Here is a 19,845-nt window from a genome sequence, read left to right as displayed (position 1 = left end):
TAGCATGAGATTCCAGAGCTTATATATCCAAAGAAATTAGCTGTTTATTGACAGAAACACTATAGTATTAGCAAAGGGTAACTTCAGAATTGATTACAAACCAACCTCCATCCTCAAAGTACAAACTATGATTTGTTATCCTGTGCTGCTACAGGAAAATGACCGACACATTATGACTTGTATCCTAATATCCTCTTCTTGATTTTCTCATGCGCTGTGAAGTTAAAGAGAGAACAATAATAGCAGAAGTTCACCAATAACGAGATTACCCTCTGCTCCAGACATGCATATTGCCTTCAATCACTCCAAAGGCTTTAAGCCAGCCCAGAACTGAACAGTAATAGATAAAAAAACACAGTACATGTGTAATAAATGAAGTTAATTCCATAGAACTAATAGTAGTTGAAAATTCATGAAATATACACAAAATAGTCATTATTGGCCAACCCTCAATCTTCGAGCAAGTAGAAAACGTGCAGCAAAGTAGCATGTTATGGAGGAAAAGATAATATGCAGGAAACGTTTTTACCAGATAAACATGGATACCGAGATGTTTGAGTTTTATGATATTGGACTCAGGAGTTGGTTCACAAACTTGAAACAGGCATATTATAGAATGTTGCACGAGTCAAGAACGCCAACCGCCCTGATTCCTTAAGTCGGAAATTAACTGCAACTACTGTCAGGTTCCTCCCGCTTCTTACTACAGACCCATCAATTATTACTTCTGCCTGTGATACACAGTCTCAACTCAGAAAGACATGTCCAAAATTAAGCTGAAAGGACACAGATATGATCAACACTGAAACATCAAAAACAGTTTACTTTCTTCAAGCCAGAATTTTACTATATAAAGGTAGTATAACCAGGTCACAATTCTACCATCATACAACAGCCTGTGGTCCATAAACTAGCTTCCACTGTTATAATTCATATAATTTTTTTACTATATCACAATAGGGTCTCGACAGAGTCGAAAGAATTGACTCAATTTACTGAATGTAAATCCATTTTTGTAAAGGAAGAATGAGATTTCACTATCCCTGAGATATGAGTTGTAGTCATTCAAATAATTATCTTTGAGTTCTCCTAAATAAAGAAAAGCATGAAACTAACAGATGCTGCTTTACAAGACTTCAAACTGGTAGCAAGAAGATACACCGGGAAGGAAATCACCACACAACTCAGCATCTCTTAGAAGAATCTTGATGGTAAACCTTCTCAGGTCATAAACACATGTACATAAACTAATATTACAACCGAAGAACGAAGCAGCAGCACTGCATTTACACAACAATGATTCGACATAGTAAAAAGTAGATAGATTAATCCATGTAACTAAAATCCAAAGGTCGACTGGGAAAGCAGAAGCACTCACATTTTGCGGCGCAGAAGAGAGATAAGAGATGCCAAGTTCTCCGAGGAAGAGACTCTTGTCTTCTCCGACGACTGTTCTGGCACAAGCAATTGCCACCCTCTCAGCCACAGCTGCAACTGACCCTCCATGCATTCCACCATAAGCATTCTATATTAACCAAACCAACCAAATCAATAAAATTCACTATACAGATAGATGGAGATCATTGAACATAATCTGCATTTGATGCCTCTTTGTGAAATTAAAATAAACAAAGGAAATTGACATGTAAATTGCAGAAAAATCCCAATAGCGCAACATAACCAGAAAAACCAATTGCTGGAACCAAACAGTTCTCCCCAAATTCCCAATTCACTTCCTCTAATTTCCTTCAAAACCCAGAAAACCACTTAACCAAAGAAAGATCCAAATTTTACCAAGATCAGCCAAAGGGGACCAAACCCATCAATTTTCTTGAATGAGTTCTTCCAAACACTAGCAGTCAGTCAACAAAATAACACACAAAAAATAAGGAAATCAGCTGAAAAAGAAAACAAGGCGCGGAGGGGGAGTACCAGAAGAGGAGCTTTGACTTTAACAAGGCAAGAGATTTTGCCGCGTTCAACGGAGACAACTTTGAGACTTCCACCAACAAGGTTGGAGAAGGAGTCCTTCACGTTGTGCTGTGGTTTGATCGTTTCAAGAACTCCCATACGCTTGAAAAATAGCACCAACGTTTTGTGGTATTCCAGCGGGAAATCTTGGGCGACCGTGGTGGCTTCGGGCATCGGAGATTCTTTGGCGGTGGCCATAGTGTTCGTGCTCCCTCGCAATCAGAGTAGAGATTCTGTGCAGCAGCCAAGACTCTCTCACAATTTTCAGTCTTTTATTTCCATTTTGCTATTTTAAGCTCTTTATTACATCATTTGCTGTGATAATTGGCATTGTTTGGTGGGTGGGTTGGGTTGAACGGGTCCCGGGAAGATGGGCGACATACCGACATCTCTCTTTCCATATTATTTGGATTGGTTCCGACCACGATTTTCATTCAATCGTGATTGGTGGGCTGCTGCTGGACTTGGAGTGGCTCAGTTTCCCTAGCAAGTTTCAGATTGAGTTGATGTGGTATTTTTCTCTTTGAGCTTTATCTCCTTTCGGCCTACTACTTATGACTTAATCGAATTTGATCTTTTTAGTTAATTGGGCTGCATAATTTCTTGAAATTTATAAATTTATAGAAAAAGGAGTTAAAAATCTTACAAGTAATCATTCCTCTTGATTCTTCTGTTCACATGTTAATTCAAGATTTGATGCTTGTTCTTAAATCGAATATGTAAATTTTCTTCGAATTTTGTACAATAAATTACGTATCACTTTAAAATACAGTATCAAGATGTGAATCTGACACTAACAAAGAGGTAAAAATTTTCGTTATGACAGAGTTTTGGAGTTAGAGTTCTTTTGATATGATGTATATATATATGATGTATATATATATATATATATATATATGTAGAAGTGTGGTGGATACCCTTTTTTACAGGGATGAATAAAATTTAAGTCGTTTGAACTCATTTTTATTGGATTTGAACATCATAAATTTTGATATGGATTCGTCGCATAATGAGCCAGACTTGATTATTTGTGTGTGCGTGTGTATATATATATATATATATATATATATATCTTGAATTGACCAATGAAAAATGCATAAAGTTCAAGTTCAGTGTGGATTTATTGCGATTTTATTATCTTAAATTTGTGTAAAAGTCATGTAGGTTTAGAATTTTAATTTCGAATTCAATTATTGTAAATCTATTTGGATTTTTAATTGATAATTTATTTCAAAATACTTTGATGTCAACACTATTCTATTTTTTGAAAGAATTATTAAAGTTATTAGTAAAATAAAGGGGAGAATCGCATTCATTGTCCTATACGTTAGGGCCTTTATTCAATTTAGTTGCATTTGTTACAATTATCAATATTGCATCCTATAAGTTATGATTTTTTCTCAATTTTTAGATCTTACGTGCATTTTACGTCTAATAATTAACAAAAAATGTATGAAAATGCACGTCAAATTACTAACAACTCTGTTAATTATGGGACAGAAAGTACACTTGAGAACCAAAATTGAGAAAAAATATTAATTTATGAGATTTAAAAAAATATAACAAATGAGACTAAATTAAAAAAAATCATAACACATCGAATAAAAAATGTGATTTTCCCTAGAAAAATAAAATAAAATTATTACCAAATTGTAAATTAGAAAAAAAAAGAGTATTTGTTTTGTGTTGTAGAGCAAATATAGGGAAAAATTATTCATTTGAGGGATTAATTTAAATTGGATGGAGAAGATCAAAATTATTTGAAAATTAGAATAAAATATTGTGGACTAAAATGAATTAGATGGGAACATGTGCACATGTGGATGTTGTTTGGGGTTTAACTAAATTATTAACATCCAATTATGTACAATTTGCTTACATGAATTAAAAAAAACACATCATTAACAACTTTTTAATCTTAAATTATTCAAAAATATTGAAATCTTCGAATAATATAAAGATCGGATTGTTGAATATTCGGAGGGATTATGGTTGTAAGCCACGTGATCAACATGCAGCCGCCAGGATATATACAGATTATCTACTGATCATTTTCTTTTTCTTTTAGAAAACTGAAAATTTGAATGATTTCATGTCCGATCATCATCGTAGGTTAGAACATATTTTAAAAACCATAAGTCACTTATTTTGGGTACATACAGATTATCCACTCGCACAATTTTCATACTGAAAGAGTTAATAACAAATAGCTGTAACAAATAGTTATTGATCATAGCTGCACAGTGATTGTTGCCCGTGATTTTTGCGAAGGTGGTTAAACCTTTTTATCGTGGCAGATAATTTTTTCATAGTGAAAAGGCTAGTTTTCTGCATCAGTTTTATTTAATCGTAGTTAATAGTAATCATTTACCATGATTTTTAGTCATAGCTAGCCATTAATATTATAGCCAATAGTTTTTTTTTTTTTTAGTGTATGAATTTATGAAGGTTTGATTTTATTCTTGGAAGCAAATTGGGCATGATCAATGGCATAGGAAAAACATAGTTGAACTATATATTTTCTTTGGAAGGGTAAAATGGTTAATAATTAAGCCTAAGGACCAAAATTGTTAATATTTTAAAAGTTGAAGGACAAAAATAGAATTTAAATATATTTAGAAACTAAAAACAAATTAGCGACGGACCAAAATTTAATTATCCCGAACAAATACTAATTGGTATTATCTCGAAAAGTTGATCTGTCCATTAATCACCAGCCTCGTCAATATATATATATATATATATATATATATATATATATTAAATATTCTAATCCGTGTTTACAATATAAATTTATTAATTAACTTAATTTTATTATATATAATATGTATATATGAATGCATACACCTCTTCATATTCTTTTTTAATACCCATTATGTTATACACCCTTTTGTATCCCCCATTATAATTTGTAATTAAAATAGTTATGATGTATTTTGTAACCACAATTTTGGTGGTCTATAAATACCACCATGTATTTCATTTGTAAGGTGGTTTTGGAGTGAACAAAGAAAGTTTGTTGGAGAAATACATATATTTTACTTTATATTCTATTAAGAGTGATAGGCTAATAAACTTAGAATTTCTCTAAGTTTATAACACGTTATCAGCACGACGTTACGTTACGATCGATCAAGGTAAAATGTTAATTTTATTAGTATAATTTTATTCTTTGTTTGTTTACCTTTACAATATCATAGTTACTTTTATTCTTGAATATTTCATAATAAAATATGAGTAATTATATTGTATATTTCAATGTCTCTTGAAGTAGACATATATATATATATATTTTTATATATAAATTCTCGATTTCATCCCCTGAAGTGGATGTGATATTGCCTCCAGAAGTAGGCATATAATTCTTGATTTTATCCCCTGAAGTGGATATGTAGTATAAAATTTCATTGCTTCCTAAAGTAAGTAATGAGTTAAAATCATCTCCAGTAGTAGGTGAAATATTTTGTACCAATTATGTGCAATATCATCCCTGAAGCGATGATAAGTATATGTTTAATTTTCTCACCACCTGAAGTGTTTTGAGATAATGGCTTGATCAAGAAGCCCGATGCTTCTTCGTTTATTTATTTGATTTCTGATAATTTTTCGATAACATAGTATAGCTATTATTATATGACTAACTTGAAGTTAATTTTATTAACTTTGCCCACATAGTTTTCTTTCATATGCCCATGTATGTATTTTACATGTTTTGCTAGTATTTGCAACAAAATTTATTTATTAAGAAAATGATTTGGCATGAATACCATTTAATTGCTATTTGTAACATTATAAGATTTAAGGCAAACATTTTTATTTAATTCCATGTATACATGCCATTATAATTCATACTAATTACATGGTAACTTATATGTAACTTAATGTTAGTAATATTTCATGTCATTTTTACTTTATATCATGTGTAATACATATTATTTTACTTTTATGTATATGTTGTATATTATGCTAAAAGTGCATATTAACTTGTTGTAGCTTAATGGCCAATCTCACAAAATTGGATTTCGTTGCTCTTGATGTTTTTGGAAAAAACTACCTATCATGGGTTCTTGATGCCGAACTACATTTGGCAAGTAGCAAATTGGGAGAAACAATAAAAGAAAATACTGTTGCTTCTGAGCAAGACTGTGCTAAAGCAATGATTTTGTTTCGTCATCATCTTCATGAGAGCCTGAAGTCTCAATATTTAACAGTCAAAAGTCCTTTTCAACTCTGGAAGAGTTTAAAGGATAGATTTGACCATCAAAAGACTGTAATCTTACCACGTGCAAGATATGAGTGGATACAATTGCGACTGCAAGATTTCAAAACGATTGCTGAATATAATTCTGAAATGTTTCGAATTGTATCAAAGTTGAGGTTATGTGGAGAAGATGTGACGGATGAACAAATGTTGGAAAAAACATTTTCTACTTTTCATGCATCCAACCTTGTACTCCTGCAGTAGTACAGGGAACGTGGGTTTCGACATTACTGAGGATTTCGACATGCTTGTTGATTAGATTTATCCCAAATGTTATTAGTATGTTTCCAGTATTTAGTTATGTTTACTTTCATTTGTAGGGTATTTCTTTTATCGAGTAATGTTTTTATATTTTATGAATGAAGTGTTTCTTTTACTTATTATATATCTATCTCATGTATATAGAATGGATCAAGCCATTACAAATCTCAATGACAAGGAACATTGTCTTGTTGATAGTGCCACTACGCATACAATTTTGAGAAACAAGAAATTTTTCTCAAGTTTGTTAATGACAAGAACAAATGTGAGTACTATTTCAGGAGTTAGTAATCTTATTGAAGGCTCCGGAAGAGCTACAATCTTGTTACCTGAAGGAACAAGATTATATATCAATGATGCCTTATATTCGAGTAAATCACAAAGGAACTTATTGAGTTTCAAGGATATTCGACAAAATGGTTTTCATATTGAAACCATGAATGAAAATGGTATCGAATATCTGTACCTTACAACATGTAAAACTGGCCAGAAGCAAGTTTTAGAAAGAATGAGAACATATAGTTCTGGTTTATATGGCACATTGATAAGCTCCGTTGAAACACATAGTATCACTAACCCGAAGTTAGTTGATCAAAGTATTTTTACTTTGTGGCATGATAGACTTGGTCACCCAGGTAAAACAATGATGTATAGGATCATTGAAAATTCACATGGACACCCACTAAAGGACCTGAAGTTCCTTGTTAAAAGCGATTTCATATGTTCGGCTTGTTCTCTTGGAAAACTAATTACAAAGCCATCTATGACAAAAGTGAATGTAGAATCTCCTATGTTTCTTGAACGAATTCAAGGAGACATATGCGGGCCAATAACACCGTCATGTGGGCCATTTAAATACTTTATGGTGTTGATTGACGCATCAACACGTTGGTCACATATAAGCTTGTTGTCAACACGAAATGTTGTTTTTGCAAGACTGTTAGCGCAAATTATTAAATTGAGGGCTCATTTTCCTGATTATCCTATTAAAAGGATACGGCTAGATAATGCGGGAGAATTTACTTCTAAATCCTTCAATGATTATTGTCAATCAATTGGGATAGTTGTAGAGCATCCAGTTGCTCATGTACATACTCAAAATGGCCTGGCAGAGTCGTTAATTAAGCGGTTACAATTAATAGCTAGACCCTTATTGATGAGGTCAAAATTGCCTTCATCGGCATGGGGACATGCAATATTGCATGCAGCGACTCTAATTCGTCTTAGACCTACCGCTTACCATAAATTTTCTCCATTACAATTGGTCTCCGGAAGAGAACCAAATATATCTCATTTAAAGGTGTTTGGTTGTGCGGTGTACGTCCCGATACCCCCTCCTCAACGAACTAAAATGGGGCCACAACGGAGACTGGGAATTTATGTTGGTTTTGAGTCTCCCTCAATTATTAAGTACCTTGAACCAATGACCGGTGATCAATTCACTGCTAGGTACTTGGATTGTCAATTTAATGAGACAGTATTCCCGGCATTAGGGGGAGTAGATAAGGAGATTAAAAGGAAAGATATTGCATGGAATGCAACATCTATGTCTTTTATGGATCCACGGACAAATGATAGTGAACTTGAAGTTCAACGGATCATATATTTGCAAAGTGTTGCAAATAGGCTACCAGAAGCGTTGATAGATACCAAAAAGGTCACAAAATCACATATTCCGGCTGAAAATGTTCCAGCTCGTTTAGAAGTCCCTGAAGCGATTCTTAATAAATCAAATGCATCTGAGTCACAAATACGCCGGAAGCGTGGTAGACCACTTGGCTCTAAAGATGCAAATCCTCGAAAGAGAAAGGAACATATCGTCTCAGTTAATCACGATATGAATGTGACCACTAGTGTCTCTAAGGATAAAATCCCTGAAGCGATTTTATCTGAAGACTCTAAAAGTAATGAGCAATATCTCGAGGACAATTATGAGATGTCTATTAATTATGCTCATAACAGTTTAGGTTGGTATCGTAAAGAAATTGAAATGAATGATATTTTTGCCTATTCTGTAGCCGTCCAAATCATGGATGAAGATGAAAATGATCCTCAAACTATGGAGGAATGTAGACATCGAAATGATTGGAAAAGTTGGAAAAAGGCCATACAAGATGAGCTAGACTCACTAAATAAACGAGAAGTATTTGGACCTATAACTCCAACACCAAAAGGTGTCAAACCTGTTGGCTATAAGTGGGTGTTCATACGCAAGAGAAATGAACGAAATGAAGTTGTAAGGTACAAAGCTAGACTTGTGGCCCAAGGCTTTACTCAAAAGCCCGGAATTGATTTTACTGAAACATATTCACCTGTAGTGGATGCTACCACACTTAGATTTTTAATCAGTTTATCAGTAATTGAACAACTACAAATGCAGCTCATGGATGTGGTAACTGCATATCTGTATGGGTCATTGGATACAGATATCTATATGAGAATCCCTGAAGGATTAAAATTGCCTGAAGCATTACAGTCAAAGTCTCATCATATGTACTCCATCAAATTGAAAAGGTCCTTGTACGGACTTAAACAATCAGGACGTATGTGGTACAATCGTCTTAGTGAGTACTTAATAAAGAAAGGATTTTGCCATAATCAAATAAGTCCATGTTTATTCATAAAGAGGACAGAGTCGGGATTTGTAATCATAGCCGTGTATGTTGATGATTTGAATATTATTGGATCTCCTGAAGAGATTCGACAAGCAGCTAATTACTTAAAAAGTGAGTTTGAGATGAAAGATTTAGGCACTACAAAGTATTGTCTCGGCCTGCAGTTCAAACATACTAAGGGTGGAATTTTCATTCATCAATCGAACTATATAGAAAAAGTCCTTAAGCGTTTTCATATGGACAAAGCTCATCCATTGAGTACACCTATGGTAGTTCGATCGCTTGATGTTAATAAAGATCCGTTTCGTCCTCCAGCACATAATGATGAGATTTTAGGTCCAGAAGTACCATATCTCAGTGCAATTGGTGCATTGATGTATCTTGCTAATAATACCCGACCAGATATAGCATTTTCTGTTAATCTACTAGCAAGATATAATTCAACACCAACAAAGAGACACTGGAATGGTGTTAAACACGTGCTACGTTATTTACGTGGAACAAGTGACATGGGACTATATTTTGAAAGGCATGATGATGCCAAAACAACCAAATTAGTTGGTTATTCAGATGCGGGGTATTTATCTGATCCACATAAAGCTATATCTCAATCTGGATATGTATTCATGTATGGTGGAACTGCTATTTCATGGCGTTCAACCAAACAGACTTTGGTAGCCACCTCATCAAATCATGCAGAATTAATTGCATTATACGAGGCTGGGCGTGAATGTGTATGGCTTAGATCACTAATACATTATGTGCATGAATCATGTGGACTACAATCAATCGAGAAAAGTCCCACAGTAATATATGAAGACAATGCGGCGTGCATCGCCCAAATCAAGGATGGTTATATTAAAGGCGACAGAACCAAGCACATATTACCAAAATTTTTCTCCACTCACGAGCTTCAAGTGGAAGGCAAAGTTGATGTTCAACAAATTTCATCAAGTCAGAACTTAGCAGATTTGTTTACGAAGGCATTACCAACAAAGGTGTTCAAACAACTCATACGTAATATTGGCATGCGACACCTGAAAGATATCTGCCTCAATTGAGGGGGAGATTATACAACTGTACTCTTTTCCTTAGCCTTGGTTTTTATCCCATTGGGTTTTTCCAGGCAAGGTTTTTAACGAGGCAGGATGTATATGATAAAGAGGTATGCATTCAAGGGGGAGTATTATATATAATATGTATATATGAATGCATACACCTCTTCATATTCTTTTTTAATACCCATTATGTTATACACCCTTTTGTATCCCCCATTATAATTTGTAATTAAAATAGTTATGATGTATTTTGTAACCACAATTTTGGTGGTCTATAAATACCACCATGTATTTCATTTGTAAGGTGGTTTTGGAGTGAACAAAGAAAGTTTGTTGGAGAAATACATATATTTTACTTTATATTCTATTAAGAGTGATAGGCTAATAAACTTAGAATTTCTCTAAGTTTATAACAAATTTCGTATTTCGTACAATTAAAGAAGATGGTGGGTTTAGTGGTAAGGTACGAACCATACTGAGTTTCACGTCGGGACAAACTCACAAGACACAAATTGCTTTTCACAAACGACGAAAATGTACAGCAAAACACGCTTTTCATGTGCAGTAGTATAGTTTCCCACTAAGTTCACGCAAAAGTGTCAAACTTTTCTAACAACTCTAAAACCTAAAATCCTTCACGTTTTCCATGCTAATAATAAAATTTATATTGCAAGGATTGGAATTGTTAGTTAGGGGTGTTCACATCATAAATCGATCGAATTGAACTGAATTAAAATAAAAAGTAGAACTACACTGTAATTTTTTATTGAAATTAGGCTTTTTTTTTTTTTTTATAAAAGGGCTTAGATTAAACAAACAAGCTTTAAAATACTAAAATAATATAAACCATGACTATCATATCTAGGCGCCTGTATATTATGTGATAAGGGCGCAATGGAGACATATACTCAACTATTCTTTCGATGTCGTTATGCCAGAAGATGTCTGACAGCGATTCGACAAATTGTTCGGTTTGAATAGCCCAATAGAGAGTGGTCACAAGACGTTGAGTGGGCTACAAAGAAATGGAGAGGAAAACATATCATTAACTTGGCTTATTATGCACTCCTTGCTGCTTGCATCTACCACATTTGAAGGAAACGAAATTTGAGACGCTTTGAGCATACAGAGCGACCACCAAGCATCATAGTCACCATCATTGTAGAAGATATTAGACAGAGGATTATCAATGTTAATTTATCTCGTTCTGTTAGTTCATGTGCGTTATATAAATTATGGTATATTACTTGGCCTATCGAGGGAGAAACCACCAGTTGAGCACTATTGTACAGTACGATCTTGTTTTAATAATGAAACTTACATTTACCCAAAAAAAATATAAAAATTAAAGTGAGCTTTTGAAAATAAAAACTAATGCATTCTTAGTATCCGATTCAATTTTGTTTTTTTAATTCAACTTATACTAAATGGGTTAAATGCAGTTTACTCTCAAATGACAAGGGAAATGAGCAAAAAAATCCCTTGTGAAAAATAAAGCATTAAATTTCTTCTGTGTTTTAAGAAATGGAGCAAAAAACCCCTAATGTGTTTCGTGAATGACGCACACCCTTTTTTTTATCTTTTTATTTAAACTTTAAAAACATTGATGCCTTTATTTAGAATTGTTGAATCTTAATTTCAATCTAAAGTTCAATTTTAATGAATAGATCAATAGTGTATATTTTATATAATTCAAATCATCGATTTAAATTTAACTAAATAATAATTAAAATTATATATAATATATAATTAAATTTAAATGTATAGATATATTTATATAAATATATATATATACAGAGAGAGAGAGAAAGAGGTGGGTGCCAATGGGGAGGAGTGGAGCTGACAGTGACATTGGTACGAGGAAGGAGAAGGAGCGACAAGGCTAGGGAGGGGGGCGAATCTAGGGGGAAGCGGGGGAAGAGGCAACAACGTGGGCACTGAAAGGAATGGAGGCGAGGGGGAGGAGGAGGGGAGGGGGGGCGGAAGCATGAGGGGAGGGAGATGGGGTTAGCGGCGACGACAACGGCAATCAGCAATGAAGAAGAGAGGTATATACATTTAAATATTATTTTTATAAATAACATCTTTATATATATTTTTTAATTCATTAAATATATACATAATAATATTTTATTGATTAAAAATCATACTCAAATGCAAAAAGGACTCATGTAGTACATTACTAGATGTAGGGGATATTTTGCTCTATTTATAAAAATACAAGAGATAAATTACTACTTTTTTTTTCCATAAGGAGGATTTTGCAGATTTCTCTTAACACATGGGGTAAATTGCGTTTCCCCCTATACTAAATCGTACAAAATACTCTACTTTTTCTCTCGCAATGAGAGCCCTCCCTCTGCTGAGAGGTTTTCTTCCCTAATTCGTAGGTCCCGTTTACTTTGAGAATCGTGTTAAATGAATGATAGGATTATCATTCACTAAACAAATGATAAAAAAGCTCTGTATAATTATTAGGTGTTTACTTATATGTATTATCGAAATAAGATAAATTCTATCAAGTGTTGACTTTAGTATATGCACATACTTTTTGTAGAAAAATTGTTTGGAGCCCTTATTTACAAAATTTAGTAGACAACAAAATAATAATAATAATAATGATAATAACAACAAATAATAATAATAATGATGATACTGACAATAAATAGTAATTATTATTATTATTTATTTTTATTATCATAATTATTATTATTGCTATTATTTAATATTATTTTATTATCATTATTATTATATTTTATTATTATTATTATTATTAAGTCAAATTTCAATGGTACAATGGTCATTCACATTTCGTGCAACCTTGGAACTAATTTATACCACCTTCCAAGGTGGTATTAGTTATCAGGTGTAACAATAATTAGTACAGGACTTTGATTTTAGTTATCAGGTGTAAGAGTATTTAGTACAAGATTTTGGTTTTATACCGGGCTCCCATACAATAAAGTAAGCACTGTATTTAACCTACTCTAATTTTCTTATATAAGCATATACATCAAACTAAACGGGGACTTAGGGTCTGTTTTATCCCCTTTCCCATTCTTTCTTTTTTCTGTCTTGGATCTGTTCCAGGTGCGACCGACTTTATCAATCGTTGTGCTCCATTGCTGGAACGTCGTCTAGCATTGTTCTCCATGGTCTGGTTTCATTTGTGCTTTTTCTTTCTCTGCTTTCTTTCGTTTCCTCCCTTTACCTCTCACACCCCTTTTCCTGGTGTCTCTTTTGTCTTCTGTTGGGTTTTGCTCTCCGGTTATCCGCCTTCCTAGCATTAGCCCCATGATTTTGGTGTCCTCTCGTTGGCTATGGCTTCTGATTTGGAACGGCTAGGTTCAGTACTATCCCTCACAGAAGAGGAAGAATTTGGGCTGGTGTTCCCCACGTGGCTTTGGCATGCAGAACCAACTACTCAAGGATTTTATATTGTGGGGCGTCTATTGTCGAACATATCCTTTTACCCGGATGCTCTACACACTACACTCAAGTCTACTTTCAGTCCTGGTAGGGGTTTGGGGTCGTGATTGCAAAAATGATGTTTGCAAAAATTGAATGTCTCTTGTGATTCTTTGCCATTGTAATTTATTTTATGAATAAAATTTTATTGCTTCATAATAAAAATAATAAAAAAAATTAAATTTGCATAAAATTACCCGAACCGACTGTTGGGTACCTGCCCTACTCGGGTTCGGGATCGGATAGTGTTATACACTACCGACGACTCGGGTACCCGACCCGATGAACCTGAACCCAAACCCGATGAACCCGACCCTACGCCCACCCCTAGCGGTATCAGTGAGGATGGCGATGGTGATGTGAATGTCCTGCTGGAGACGTGAGCCTCAGAATTAAGGCCGAATGCTCGACCCTTGTTCTTGCCCTCGACTGCAGCCAGCCACATCTGATGCTCGGTCATCGCCATCGAAGTCTTCAATTCGGCCGGTCGAGTATCCTGGTCCTCGGTCGTGGTCTAAGTCTGATGATCCTCCATCAGTTTTTCAAACGTCTTCTGCAAAACAAACAGAATTATTAAAACTTAATTTAAAAAAAAAATGACTCGCCTCACCCGCTTTATGCCCGCTCCAACCGCCATCTGCCTTCTTCTTGTAGCATCTAACAAAAAGTTCATCTGCTTGGGTGGCCGAACAAGCTCTGCCTCAATTAGAAAAATTAAACAGTTAGCATAGTATTTATAAAATTATGATAAAACTTTAAATATATATATATATATAATGTACTCACCATCTTCCTCTTGTGCATACCGACAGGGGAGGATCCCCCGCGGTACACACTAGAGGACGCCATGGGATTCGCTGCCCAGTTCGCCTTATTTTTCATGGACTCCTCTTGGAAGTCAGCGCTGGCCTAGTACGCTTGGAGTTGGAGCACCTCATTGGCCAACCAAAGTAGCTTGGCCAGGCTTGCTCAGGCGATGTTCCGGATATATTTGTCGGCCCACATGTAGAAGACCCAAAACATGGACTCATCGTTACAATTCCACCAGTAGATCATCTATAGTAAGAAAATTAAAGAAAACATTAGTAAAGTTAATTAAACAATTTAGATTAACATATAATACCAAATTGAGATGAAGGTACATTACCTTAATAGACTCGAACCAGAAATGTTGGTACTCTGCTGGCACCTGCCTCAAACATGCCCACAAATGGGGATAATGTCCTAGCACCACAACATTGATGCGCTCGTGGAAACAGCGGTCAGACCTAAAAGGACATGTTAATTAGTGATTTTTCAAATAAAATAATACTAAAAAATATTCATAGACAAATTTACCTCGCATCATCGAGGCTAATATACTGGCGCGCTGATGGTGGGGCGATTTCTAGTGTAGCTGGTGGTGGTGGTAGTGGAGCAGACCACGGACGGGCAGAATCAGCTGCTGGTGTGGTAGACGACGGTCTGGCCTCCTCATCTCCTAGTCTGCACAAGATGGTCTAGCATCATTTGGCATCAGACGGCACGGATGGAAATAGTGGACCATGACCACGTGGTACAGGAGGCATACCACTAGACATAATCTATAAAATTATTAAGAAATATTGGTTTTTGTAATTGTTGAAAATTACCCTAATTCAATAATTATTAAAAAAAATATACTAATTCTTACGCATTGAAAATATTATCATGAAGTTATGATTATTTCACTCATTAATTATTTAAAAATGTATAGTTCCTTTATGCACATATACAAATGGATCAATCATTGCTTTAAACTTTTTTAGCCTATCACCTGAACTTTTTGTTATAATGTTAGTCAAGTTTATCCATTTATTTCTATCAAAATTGTCTTTTATTGACAGATGAAAATGAATAAATCTGACTAGTTCTACTCGCAAAAATTCACTTGCTAAATGAGCTTAAAGCAATCCGTGATCCGTTTGTATGTGGGCAAAAAGAACTATATATTTTTAAATAATTAATAATTATTGGGAATATTATCCTCATTTTGTGGTCATTGTAATGATTATGTAAATGTATTTTAATTTGAAATATTTTTCTAATATTTTTATTGTTGACATTATTGAAAATATTAGAATACGGTTGTGATTATTGACATTATTACATAAATAATTATATTATTAAAAATATTAATTAGTCTAAGTTGTGATTGTCGATATAGTTATGTAAATAATATTATTATTAAAAATTTTAATTAGTTTAAAATTGTAATTATTGATATTGTTATTTAAATAATATTATTATTGAAATTTTAATTAGTCTAAGGTTCTGATCATTGATATTGTTATGTGAATAATATTATACTGAACTATTAGCCTCATTTTTTGATTATTAACATTATTATTATTTATAATATTTGTCTAATTTTGTGATTATTGATATTATTATGTAAATAATATCATTATTGTTCTTATAGCCTCATTTTTATGATTATTGTAATTATTATGTTATTAATTTCCATGATGCTAAAATGTGTACTAAATTCATTAATTACACAAATGTCACAATAATTTATAGAAATTACATAATAATTGGTAAAATAACACAATTACACATTAATTACCAATATTACACAATATTTTCAAAAATTACCCAACTACATAATTATTACCAATAATTGCAGAAATTACACAATTACACAAGAATTACACAATAATTGCCTAAATTACACAATTATTACAATAATTACCCAAAATTACACAATAATTGCCTAAGTTACATAATTATCTATTGTGACAAATTACAAAAAATTATAATCTTTTAGAAATATATTTTAATTTCAGAAAACATATAGTTTAATTTTCATAACTTATTTTAATTTCCTAAAAATATTATTTAATTTTAAAAATATTTTAATTTTATAATAAATATATTTTAATTATAAAAAATATTTTAATGTTAGAAAAGATTAAATTTAATTTCTGAAATATTTTAAATTCAAGAAAATTACAGAAAAAAAGACCACTAACCTTGAGAGAGGGAGGAAGGGAAGGCAGATGGGAAATTTCAGAGGCTGAGATTGGCGATCGGCAGCGGATGTCAAACAGGAAGGTGAAAGGACACGGCGAGCGAAAACAGAGGGAGATGAGGAAAGAAAAAAAAAATCTGCTAAGTGTTAGTTCATATATTAAAATTTTGGATCAGGTTTTGGAACGAGCATTTTTTTAAATTGATCGATTTTAGTATATTTATGACGTATTGAATTTTAGTTCATCTTTGGTCTCGGTTTTTGTGCATTAGATGTATGAATTATTACTATATACTCTGTTTTTTCAAAAAAGAAAAAAAGAGATATATAACAATTATTTAATAGTATTATATATTAGACATGGAGTAACGGAAAAATAATGAGTTCGCATTAGATCCTGATCGAGGTCTAGAATCATCCCATTTGGGATCGATTTTGAAGTCTTAATCGGATTTCAAGATTTGTTCTGATTTTTAGTATTTTGGATTGAATTGGATCCGAACTTGGTAATTTTAATTCATTTGCATATAACTTTATATATTTATATAGAATTATATATGATATATTTTATACATATATGAAAAAGTTTGTATATTTTATTTATAATTATATATAACACATAAAAATTTAACATTTATAAATTAAAATAATAATATAAATAATTTATAAACATTTTAATGTAAATAACACATGTTTTAAAATTTTTAATTTTTTTAAAGCCTATAACGTGAGCATGTAAATTTATATAAACCTTTTTAATCATTTTGATTCGATTATATAAAAAAAGAAAAAAGAAAAAAGAAAAGAAAAGATTCCCACCAAATCGACAGCGGGGCTCCAACTACCTCAAACCCGCATTTAAAACGTCATTATAAGTTTCATTCCATCAGACACAACAGATCAGTCGATAACAACTGAGAGAGAGAGCGGGGTGGTGTTAGAACTCTTGTCAATTTTCCTGTCTCTTTCTCAAACTTCTCAGCAGTTTCGTTTTCGATCCGAGGATGTCTCAGGGAACCCTCGAAGTCCTTCTTGTCAGCGCCAAAGGCCTCGATGACACCGATTTCTTATGTATGATTTTCGATCGAAACTCTCTGGTCATTTTTCTGTTTTTTGTTTTGTGTGTGTCTCTCTGTGTGTGTGTGTGTGAGTTGATGGAATTAACGTTGATTTTTCCTTTTGACATAAGATTTCGTCCAAGTTTATGGGCTGAAAATCCCGCGTATGGTGATTGATAATCGTCTTGATGATTCCTGTTTGTTTGGGTTCGTGATTTTGTAGGTTTCAGTGAATCGAATCTGGCTGTTCTTACACTGACATTAACCGATTCCTTTTCTTTCCTCTTTGTCTGTCTGAATTTTGGGGATGAATAGACTTCGATGTTTCCTATTATTCGGATTTATGACTTTTAGTTGACTTAGAATCGAAATGGTGAAAAGACTCTAAAAATGGAAAATACACATTAGCATTTGTTTCTCATTCCGACCGCGTAGGTACCAGAATCAAAAGAAATCATTAATCAGTCTTAGGGTAGAGAAGACAAAGATGAGGAAGAAGCTTTGCCCGTACTAGGATTCTGCTCCAAAATGCAAAACTCAAAATGAAGTGTTGTAGCTTAATTATAAGCCAAGGCAGTGGGACCTTGGTCAATGTCGCAGGCTCGACCAAGTCCACATTATATGTTCAGATCCACGTGGCTGAATTTGGGCCATTGAATGGTGACGTGATCTATGGTCAAGATATTCGGGTTCGAGTTGGATGTCAGGCCCGCATCGACCCAATTAAAAAATACACGAATCTTTGATCTGTCCTTTTGAAGATACTCGTGTTTGTTTATTTTGAACTGCCTATATACATAACATAAATTTCACATGCGGATTTTAAAATTTTTTTGGGCAGCCAGCACGGATCCTTATGCCATTCTCACTTGCCGAACTCAGGAGAAAAAAAGCAGTGTTGCATCAGGTGCATTTTTGGCTCGATTTTGTACTTTATGCGTATGTTTTTGAATTTTATTATTACCAATGCTTTATGCACGTCGGTGTTGCTTCTTATGTTAATATCTAGGTGCGGGATCTTCCCCCGAGTGGAACGAGACATTCTTGTTCACCGTCTCCGGTGGCGTTACTGAGCTGAAAATCAAAATCTTGGATAAAGATACTTTCACGGACGATGACTTTCTTGGTGAAGCAACGTGAGTATCCTAGCTCGTTCGTATTTTGCTTTCGCAAATGATAATCAGATATTTCACTGATGCACCCTGAAGTTTACTCTTATTACGAGTGATTTCAAATTCACTCATTTCTCATTTGAAATTCTTTCCTAAATCGGGCTTATTTGAAAAATCATATAAATTTCAATTTTTCAGAGTCGTGCTTTTTTTGCAATAGATCCAAACTTCAGGGAGTGTCTGTGTAATTTTCTCTCAGTTTTTAAGTATATGATAAACAATGTAACATGTTATATCAAATACCTTGGAACCATAGGATTCCGCTAGAGGCGGTGTTTGCTGCAGAAAGCGTGCCACCAACGTCGTACAGTGTCGTCAAGGATCAAGAATACCGCGGGGAGATTAGAGTCGGCCTCAAGTTCACTCATCAGGTTATTACATCCTAGACCTTGTATTAACTTTCGTCTTCCTAAACTGAGACACCATGCTTGTACTTCATGCGTGTCTGGTTGAACACTGGTTCCTCAGACTATGGATTTTTGCTCATTGCAGGAAAGCAGAGACAGGGAATTTTTCGTGGAGGAGTTTGGAGGATGGAAAGAATCATCTTTGGAATAAATAATAATGTTGTGCCATTCGGAGATGTGTTGTGTTTAAGCACTCATGTTGTTGCTACTACTCCCTTTTTCTTTTTCTTTTAATCGTTTCTCAAACTTTAGATTTGGACACCATCATGTTTGGAAAGGACATGCAGTTGAGTACTACATGTCTGATTTCTGACACATTTCAAAGATCTACATCAAGATTAATCATGGTGTTTGAGTTTGTGTTTTGAGCGTTTTGTTTTGTATTTTTGAGATGTAGAGAGAGAAAAATAAAGATAAATAAGTGTGTATTTAAAATAGATGATATGTTTGAATTTGTACTTTGAGGTAATTTTAAATATTTTAAAATAAGTGGTGTAGGTTTGATGTTGGATTTAGGGAGATAAAAATCATTATTCATTATCAAATCATATTTTTTTTATATATATTTTTATATTAATATGT

At 33.6% G+C, this 19,845-nt stretch overlaps 3 protein-coding genes across 4 annotated transcripts; 1 reads left to right on the top strand and 2 right to left on the bottom strand.

Moving 5' to 3' along the window:
• Positions 1 to 2,354, bottom strand: LOC105173185 (Thioesterase superfamily protein). Of its 2 annotated transcripts, XR_848703.3 has the most exons (4): positions 1,933 to 2,354; positions 1,379 to 1,525; positions 530 to 731; positions 1 to 330 (listed from the first exon to the last, which is right to left on the bottom strand). XR_848703.3 is itself a non-coding variant. In XM_011094859.3 (3 exons), exons 1-3 carry the CDS (start codon positions 2,167 to 2,169, stop codon positions 588 to 590), a joined length of 528 nt encoding a protein of 175 aa, XP_011093161.1. In that variant the 5' UTR covers positions 2,170 to 2,350; the 3' UTR covers positions 365 to 587. The 2 variants fall into 2 exon arrangements, 1 of the variants encoding a protein (XP_011093161.1); XM_011094859.3 differs by lacking the exon at positions 1 to 330 and having other exon boundaries at positions 365 to 731; positions 1,933 to 2,350.
• An 11,372-nt stretch (positions 2,355 to 13,726) lies between these two features.
• On the bottom strand, positions 13,727 to 17,017 carry LOC105173184 (uncharacterized). Its single transcript, XM_088875644.1, has 6 exons — positions 16,987 to 17,017; positions 16,628 to 16,763; positions 14,973 to 15,119; positions 14,782 to 14,902; positions 14,421 to 14,690; positions 13,727 to 14,330 (listed from the first exon to the last, which is right to left on the bottom strand). The coding sequence occupies exons 1-5, from the start codon at positions 17,015 to 17,017 to the stop codon at positions 14,604 to 14,606; spliced, it is 522 nt and encodes a 173-aa protein (XP_088731770.1). The 3' UTR covers positions 13,727 to 14,330; positions 14,421 to 14,603.
• A 490-nt stretch (positions 17,018 to 17,507) lies between these two features.
• On the top strand, positions 17,508 to 19,621 carry LOC105173183 (elicitor-responsive protein 3). Its single transcript, XM_011094858.3, has 5 exons — positions 17,508 to 17,697; positions 18,526 to 18,591; positions 18,694 to 18,820; positions 19,113 to 19,227; positions 19,349 to 19,621. The coding sequence occupies exons 1-5, from the start codon at positions 17,631 to 17,633 to the stop codon at positions 19,412 to 19,414; spliced, it is 441 nt and encodes a 146-aa protein (XP_011093160.1). The 5' UTR covers positions 17,508 to 17,630; the 3' UTR covers positions 19,415 to 19,621.
• The last annotated feature ends 224 nt before the right edge of the window (positions 19,622 to 19,845 follow it).

This window comes from Sesamum indicum, linkage group LG11, assembly GCF_026168435.1.
Source record: "Sesamum indicum cultivar Baizhima isolate 11 linkage group LG11, ASM2616843v1, whole genome shotgun sequence".
In the NCBI taxonomy this organism is placed as follows: domain Eukaryota; kingdom Viridiplantae; phylum Streptophyta; class Magnoliopsida; order Lamiales; family Pedaliaceae; genus Sesamum; species Sesamum indicum.
This window is presented reverse-complemented; position numbering and strand designations above follow the sequence as displayed.